At 47.3% G+C, this 8848-nt stretch overlaps 1 protein-coding gene and 1 pseudogene across 1 annotated transcript; both read left to right on the top strand.

Annotated features, from left to right (window-relative positions):
• The first annotated feature begins 615 nt into the window (after window positions 1–615).
• On the top strand, window positions 616–4683 carry DBX1 (developing brain homeobox 1). Its single transcript, XM_030331072.1, has 4 exons — window positions 616–982; window positions 1625–1726; window positions 3676–3878; window positions 4324–4683. Exons 1-4 carry the CDS (start codon window positions 616–618, stop codon window positions 4681–4683), a joined length of 1032 nt encoding a protein of 343 aa, XP_030186932.1.
• A 3159-nt stretch (window positions 4684–7842) lies between these two features.
• On the top strand, window positions 7843–8566 carry LOC115525891 (annotated as a pseudogene).
• The last annotated feature ends 282 nt before the right edge of the window (window positions 8567–8848 follow it).

Genomic DNA, 8848 nt, shown 5'->3' with positions numbered 1-8848 from the left:
TTTACTGATTGCCTGGAGACGAATTTCTATGAATATTTATTGATTTATTTTCCAGACTCGGCAGGGGAGCTGCAAATAAATTTAGTGCGTTCTTTAAATAATTCCTTTTCTATGAGGCAAGATGTCATCTGAAACTTCTAAATAGGCATTTAATTAGCCCGGGTGTTGCTTCGGAACAAAAACTCCCGGCGAGAGCTTTGGGGGCGCACTGTATTGCAAAGAGGCGGTCGATATGCAGAATTGATGCGCGCCAGCCTTTGTTGCCGGCCCATTGTGCGGGCCATGCTTATGAAGACTAATCCAATCATAAATTGCACCCCTGCGCCAATCAGAGCGCCCAGAGCCTCCGGCGAATGAAGCTCGAGTGGAGAACTTTGTTGAACTTCATTGTCAGAGCTGTCACTTTTCAAAGCGCTTTAACGGGCGGGCCACTATAAAACCATCACCTCGACGGGAGGACCACGGAGGACTCGCAGACGCCCAAGTGGGATCATTACTTGGAGACGTTTGCTAAGCCCAAGAGAGAGGGCATCGCGGGGGCGGGAGGGGCGGGAAGCGAGGCATTTACCCTCAGGCCACTGGAAGAAGGGTTATTCCGCCCGCCCCGCGCCTAACATGATGTTCCCTGGCCTCCTCGCGCCCCCCGCCGGGTACCCGAGCCTCTTGCGCCCCACGCCCACCTTAACGCTGCCCCAGTCCCTGCAGTCGGCATTTTCCGGCCATTCGAGCTTTCTGGTGGAGGATCTGATCCGCATCAGCCGGCCTCCGGCTTACCTGCCCCGCAGCTTACCCACGGCCAGCATGTCGCCCCCTAGGCAGGGGGCCCCCGCGACTCTCACAGACACCGGGACCTCGGACCTGGGCTCCCCGGGTCCAGGCAGCCGACCGGACGGTTCACCTCAGACGGCCGCCGCCCCTGCCAGCGAGCCAACGTTTCTGAAGTTTGGGGTTAACGCCATCCTCTCCTCTGCTCCCAGAACCGGTAAGTGAGCGCAGGACACTGAGGGCCGGTCCAGGTGCGAGTCCTTCTTGCCCCGGTTTCCTGTTTCCTTGCCCACTCACACATCTGCGCACATACACTTACGCAGGATCCCCGGGACCCCACTCGCGCAATGTGAGACTCAGGTCCAGCCAATTCCCGAAAGAAAAGCCTCCAGGTTCGCCCCACCCTCGGAACGAACTTGATTACCTGCAGTCGGAGAGAGCGCCCGCCCCTAGGCGTGTTGTGTTTCTGCCCTCAAACTTTTGGAAGCCAGTTTTTATAAACCCAAGACAATATATTTACTAGCTTAGCTAGTATAATGGATCTACAATTCTTTTCCTACCCGCCCTAATACTGCATATCTCGTTAGTACCTAGGATGAGAATCGTGACAGGGAGCCAACTCTGAGGTGTGTGGGGGGAGGGGGGATGGGGGGTGGTGGTGGTGGAAGGATTCCACAGATGACACGATGTTAGGAAAAGGTTTCTTCTACTTTGTCAAAACATTGAGAAAGATGCCTTTGAAGCCAGCTGAAGGGTTAATCATATCATATATTCAATGCTCTGTACAATAATCAAGTACCTAATCAAATTCCCTTTCTGTCTCTCTCCCTCTTTTCCTTTCTCCTTTACTCTCTGCCAGAAACATCCCCTGCCTTACTCCAGAGCGTCCCTCCCAAGACCTTCGCCTTTCCCTACTTTGAAGGCTCCTTCCAGCCTTTCATCAGATCTTCTTATTTCCCAGGTAGGTCTCATCCCCCTTCCTGGGGGGCGGCGGCCCAGCCCCAGCCCGTCGCTCCCTGCTCCGAAAGCCATATTTCTCCGTCCACCCCTCGGGGTTATGCTCTGGTTCAGAGGTTGCGAGGCGTACAACATTCACGAATCCGTCGCGCCAATTTGATGCCCTATTTAGCACAAGCAGTGACTGCTTGACACTTTGCACCAATTCCCTGCTCTACAAATTAGCAGGAATTGTCATGGTCCCAATTTGAGGCGGTTCCCTTCCCGGCGAGGAGCTGTTGGCATCCCTTCACGCCGCCGTTTTCCCACAGAGTCAGTGCACTTGGCCACGATTCCGCCACAAAGGTTTCAGCACCATGACCAATTGGTCAGCTCCTCCGGGCAGCCACACACAGACCGGCCCTCGCCCCTCCACGCCGCCGAGAGACACCTACCAGCCGGGGCTAATTTCTCTTTAAGACTCATTCAGGGTTTCGGGCTTTTCACAAGACCACATGGGGTGCCCTCTTGTGTGGGATGCCTGGGGTCGCCCAGGGGGAGGGGGACTAGATCCTCCCACAACCCCAACCTTCTATTTCCAACCTGATTTCCCAACCTCTTCTCGTATCCTTCCCCCCCCCCCTTATCTTTTTTAAAGACCTTCAACTTCTAAAATAAGTCTGAGGGAAGCCCGTAATGGAGTCCTAGTCTGGAGGAGAAACACCTTCAACAGTTTACACGAGGTTTTTATCCATCCTGGAATCCCAGTGGTGCCTCAAAGTATAGCTGAAAACTCAGCAACCGGTCAAGACTCAGGAGACAGAGGAGAGCCTATAAAGAGAAGGGAGACTGGGCACGGTTGGTGGGGGATGGGTGGAACCACGACAACACTCCCAAATATCAGAGAAAGAAATAAGCAATTGATTTTTAAAAGGGGGAGAGAGAATTCACCAACAGCCCCCCACCACCATTCATGCTGCTGCTGATAATGGAATTTGCTGCCTTTCTCCCTCATCTCAATGCTCCAACAAAAACAACCCGAGCTTTATAAATAGCTTTTCATGTCCATTTAATGAAAATGATTCCGGGAAGAGAAGCCTCTGCCATCAGTATTCTCCCAATGGTCTTGGCCTGCAGTTGTGTTTAGTTTGAAAGTGTAAATCTCTTTTGTCCCAGTAATATATGGCTTTCGCTGCTTGTCCTCAGTCTTTTTCTGTTAGTTCATTACTACACAATTACCATTCACGCTTCATTAGAGTCTCTGTTTCTTTTTGTTTTTTTTTTTTTTTTCCCTCCCTTAAAGGAAAACTCTCCCCCTTTTTATCATGCCAATACCCATTGGGGAGCGGTCAATGTGCTAATTAGCTGCCACTTTTCATGTATTCGGGCCGAATTCTTTACGTTTTGTGGGGGAGGGGAAGAAAGATTAATATGAAAAAGATGAATGCTGATTGGATTTTTCAAAAAAAAAAAATCCAAAGCGGATTTTCTTCTGTCAAATAAGTAAGGCACCTCATTTTCATCTAAAGAATGCAAAAGCCACCAAGGTGATAAAAGCATAAGGGGGAAACCCAGCGGCCTCAGCTGGATATTTTTATTTTTATTTTTGTAAATTTTTTCTGTTGCTATTTTAGCCGATATACGCAGGTTTGCTCCCTTGACACTGTTCCCCTGAGACTGTTGAATGGAAAAACGAAACAGGCTATTGTGGAGGCTGTTTTCTGTGTTTCCGTGGTTTTACCTAATCCGGGTTTGCCTGGTTGAAAGGGAAAGTTATTTGGGCGGAAAGCGCCTTTCAGTCTCGCAGGTTTGTAGGTTCCTGGCCTATTCTCCAAGGGGAGAAAAAGGAGAGCTTTAAAGAGATGAAGGGATCAGAGAGAAAAACCGAGGGAGGCCACGAGGGAGGGGCAGACGCTACTGCCGCGGCGGGACGCCGCCCACTCACTCGCAACCCCCCACCCCACCCCTCCGCAGCGTCCTCGAGCGTCGTGCCCATCCCGGGGACCTTCTCCTGGCCGCTTGCTGCCCGCGGCAAGCCTCGCAGAGGCATGCTGCGACGAGCCGTGTTCTCCGACGTGCAGCGCAAGGCTCTGGAGAAGATGTTCCAGAAGCAGAAGTACATCAGCAAGCCCGACCGCAAGAAGCTGGCGGCCAAGTTGGGCTTGAAAGACTCACAAGTGAGGGCGGTCTCCCCAAAGCCCCACCCTCCCCGCTTCACCCCTCCCCCACGCATCGTGCAATTGGAAGGGTCCTCTGAAACCCGTTAGGTCCCCTCCTACGGATGGGGAAAGTAAAGTCTAGAGAGGGAATGAGCGCACCAGCCAGCTTCCTTGAGGCCACTCGGGACAGCTTGCTTCTCTCCCCGGCTCGTTGCCCCCCACCTGCGCACAGCCGGGTCAGTTGCGTGAGGATGGGGCTAGAGGAGCGAGAAGCTGAGGAGGGGGTGAGGGTAGGGTGAGTCCTTGACCATCTGAACTCACTGGGCAGCGGGCAAGGAGGGGGAGAAGGACAGAGCCTCTTACCTCCCCGACGGTCCTGCCGGAGCCCCTCCCCCACGCCCTTGGTGGGGAGCGCCTGCGATAACCGCTGCTTGTCCCCCGCTCTCTCTCCTCCCCGCTCCAGGTGAAAATCTGGTTCCAGAACCGACGCATGAAGTGGCGGAACTCCAAGGAGCGCGAGCTTCTGTCTAGCGGGGGCTGCCGAGAGCAGACCCTTCCCACGAAACTCAATCCGCACCCGGACCTCAGCGACGTGGGCCAGAAGGGCCCAGGGGATGACGAGGAGGAAGACGACGGCCCGGGCAGCCCCCGCCACCGCCTGGTCTATCACGCGTCCCCCGACCCTCGGCACCTGCGGGACCCGCGGCTGGAAGGGCCGCTGCCTGCCTCACCGGCTCACTCCAGCAGCCCCGGCAAGCCTTCGGACTTCTCCGACTCCGAGGACGATGAGGAGGGCGAAGAGGAGGAGATCACCGTGTCTTAGAAGCCCTCCCGTGCCCTGCGTACTGTTTCAAAGTACTTTGAAATTGAAGAGGTGTGATTCAGTCTGCTTGTCCGCTTAGTCCCCGCTGTCCAGACGCTGCCGCTTCCCTTTGCAGAACCTCAGCCTGGTCAAGGGCGCCGCAGCCCCTTCCATTGCCCAAAATGGCGTTTCCTTGCCCCACACACCTCCCAGCAGCTCTCTCCACGTAAGTGAAGTTTAGGTCTTGGTCCCAGCCTTAACTTCCCACCGGAGCTCCTATCTTGCTTATTGCAAGCTATTTAAAACACAGTGGGGTGTTCACTCCTATAGCATGGGTCTTGCTGTGAGCCAGGCCCTGCTGGTCTTTAGAAGCCACAACTCTGTAAGACAGGAAACTCTTTATGGAGAAGGAAACGGAGTTAGGAGTCACAACATCAAGCATATAACTCTAAGACCTCTGACTTCCTAGATCCACCCCCCTGTCTTAGGTGGAACGGTCTCCCTACCCATGTTGACTCTGGTAACCCAGTCTTTCCATAGCAGCTCCCTTAGATATCTGAATTAAAAAAAACTTTTTTTTTAAATGTTATACACATATACACCTTCTGGTCTAAGGCACAACATAAATACAGAGTCCTTCCTGTTGTATTCCAAATGCTCTCTGGGCAAAGAAGTGAGTTATTGAGGGAAGAGTCAGTCTCTATTTCTGTATGTGTCTTTCAGAGCTTTTTCTTTTTAACTTCTGCATCCATAGTATATGCACCAAGCACTCTACCTTGTGCCCTTTTATTATTTCTGGGGAGATTACACTGACCTGCAAGACTCGAGCACTGGGCATGACATAAGCAGAGAGAGAACCCACAGCCTCTTTGATTTTGATTTTTTTTTTTTTACAGAACTTTGCTGTCTTTGCACAGCTTTTATGAACTGTACACTATTTTGTACACATGTATTGTATGATATTTTATACCAATGTTATTGTGAATGACTATAAAGGATTGACTAGACTTTTCTCTCTGTCTCTCTCTGCAATGGCTTTTAAACTTTAAAAAGGTAGCTGTTTAATTGCATAACTTATAAAGAAATACTTATTTTGTATTTTTACCTTGTACAGATTTTTATATATGTATATATGTATCAAATGAACGAATGCCAAATAAAAAGTAGAATGGACATAGTGGTCAAGTATATCATTAATTCACACAATGTCAGAGCTGAAAGGGATGATGAGCTTCTCGTCCAATGCTACTGGGATTTTGGGAAGGGAAGCTGACATTCGAGAGAGAATGGCACATCTCTAAAGCCATCCAGCTGTTTAGTGGCCAAGCTGGAACTAGAACCCATCTCTGACTCTCAGGCCAGTGCCTTTTCTGCTTCCCTGTACCATCGATAACCACATTTGCTATGGTTACGAGGAAAGGAGCACCAGTAAAGTGGTACCAACAAGTTGAGTCTGCAGTAATCCTTCTTCTCTAAGGCCTGAAATCATTGAAAGTCAGTTTAAGCTGTTCAAGTTTATGATGGCTTTACTTTCCCTTCTTGAAAGTTTATACATTTCTATTCCCCAGCGAAGCTCAAAATTGGTCTTATCTTTTGTGTGTAAGCTGATTTTCTCAGGAATGTCATCCATAGCCATGACTTGTGGGCCCAGATACAGACTCTGGGGCTCACAAGTGAAACTAAATTTCTTTAAAGACTAGCTTTCAACAGAAACAATTTAAACAGCAACGTAGGAGCAAAAAACATCAGGTAGAACCCTGGTAAAGGCTATTTGCTGCCTCAGCCACACAGACCCACACTTAATTATCCTAACCCATACCCCAATAGTCGGGGGGGGGGCAGTTGTTAAACTTAAATTTCAATAGTTTGTATCCTATCTGAAATCTGAATTTTTCTATTCTCAGTTTAATTCTCTTTCCAAATAACATGAGCCCTCTCTCCATGTAAGGTTCTGATATCTTCCTGTGCTGGGCCTGTTCCTGACACTGGTGATCACTATTTTCATTATTATTTAGAAATGATCCTGAGAACTTGAAAAAAAAATCTTATTGTCATAATTATCTTAATCCAAGAAACCCTCCACATTCCCCCCCCCCCAACACATATGAAACCACCTAGCATGGTGTTCTGCCCATGGTAGGCATATAACCTTTTAGATAAGAAATTCTGCTCTGAGTGATTCAGGCTATTTTTTCTCCTTCCCTCCACTGTTGTCTGGACATCCATAGATGGGATCCTGACCAGAGTGGCCCACTTTACCCTCCCTGCTAGCTCAAGCCCACAGTTCTTACTTACCGTCAAGAACTATTTTCAGGCATGGGGATAGATTAGTGTCTACAAAGTACTTTGGGGGCACCCCAAAGTGGCATTGTTCACAATAGCCAAGAGATATTCACATCTCATCATTCACATCATTCACAATAGCTTCTGCAACCTAAATGTCCACCGATGGATGAATGAATAAAGAAAATGTGGTATATACACACAACGGATTATTATTCAGCTTAAGGAAAGAAATCTTGTCACATGCCAAACATGAATGAACCTTGAGGACATTATGCTAAGTGAAATAAGCTGGTAAAAAAAAAAAAAAAGACAAGGACTATACGATTCCACCTATATGAGGTATCCAACACATTCAAACTCAGAAACGGAGAGTAGAATTATGGTTTCCAAGGGTTGGGGTCAGTTGGGGAAACAGTTGTTTAATGGGTACAGACTTTCAGTTTTACAAGATGAAAAAGTTCTAGAGATTTGTTGTGCAACGATGTGAATACGGCTAACATTACTGAAATGCAATTTAAAAATGATTAAGATGGAAAATGTGTGATTTTTAATTTCAATTAAAACATTTTAAAAAAATTTAAATAAACTGGAAAAATAACTCACATGTTAGAAGAACTAAAACTCCAGTAATGGTCAAAATTATGACCAAATGAAAAAATTCATGGTAAGCAATATTATCATAACACAATGCGAATGTATTGCATAATATAATGTAAGAAGCAATATATGGTGTAAAGTTTTTCTATATTAGGAAAAGTTAATGGGGCACCTGGCTAGCTCAGTCAGTAGAGCATGCAACTCTTGATTTCCAGGTCGTGAGTTCAAGCCCCATGTTGGCAGTAGGGTTTACGTAAGAAAAGAAGAGACAGAATTTCCTCTTTTCCAGATGGACTCATGGAGGGTGCAGAAGAGAAGAAAAAGAAGGTTCCTGCTGTGGCGGAAACCCTTTAAAAATAGCAAAGGAATTTTGCAGAGTTGAAAATCAACCATCTGAGAAAGAAGTTTGCCCAAAAGATGCTTCGAAAGGCAAGGAGGAAGCTTATCTATGAAAAAGCTAAGCATTACCACAAGGAATATAGGCAGATGGACAAAAATGAGATTCTGTTGCCAGAAAAGCTGGCAACTTCTACAAACCTGAGGAACCCAAATTGACTTTTGTCATCAGGATCAGAGGTATCAATAGTGTGAGCTCAAAGGTTTGAAAGGTGCTGCAGCTCCTTTGCCTTTGTCAGATATTCAACGGCACCTTTGGAACGCTCAACAAGGCTTCAGATAACTTGCTGAGGACTGTGGAACCATCTATAGCATGGGGGTACCCAAACCAGAAGTCAGTGAATGAACTGATCTACAAGCGTGGTTAGAGAAAAATCAACAAGAAGCGAATTGCCCTGACAGCACATTGATCGCTCTATCTCCTGGTAAATATGGCATCATCTGCATGGAGGATCTGATTTTTGACATCTATATTGTTGGAGAATGTTTCAAAGAAGCAAACAACTTCCTATGGCCCTTCAAATTATCTTCTCCACAAGAAGCAATGAAGAAAAAGACTACCCATTTTGTGGATGCTGGCAACAGAGAAAATCAGATCGATAGGCTTCTTAGAAGGATGAACTAAGGTATCCACCATGATTATTTTTGTAATCTGGTCACTTAATAAAGGACTATGTCCAAATTAGAAAAAAAAAAAAAAGAAAAGAAGAAAAGGGAAATGAGAGAGAAAAAGAAAGAGAGAGAAAAAGAGAGAAGTTAAGAAAACTCAGAAAAGGAAAGAAAAACCAGCCTAAACTTTTTAAAATGTGTATGCTACTCCCTTATAATCACAAAGGTCTACATCTTCAGAACTACAAATGCCATGTTTTGGCTTTTTAGTGTCTCTTTTAGCTGAACCAAAGGACGA

This window comes from Lynx canadensis, chromosome D1 (assembly GCF_007474595.2).
Source record: "Lynx canadensis isolate LIC74 chromosome D1, mLynCan4.pri.v2, whole genome shotgun sequence".
NCBI lineage: Eukaryota > Metazoa > Chordata > Mammalia > Carnivora > Felidae > Lynx > Lynx canadensis.
Note: the sequence above shows the minus strand (reverse complement) of the source record. Positions and strands in the feature narration are given on the sequence as shown.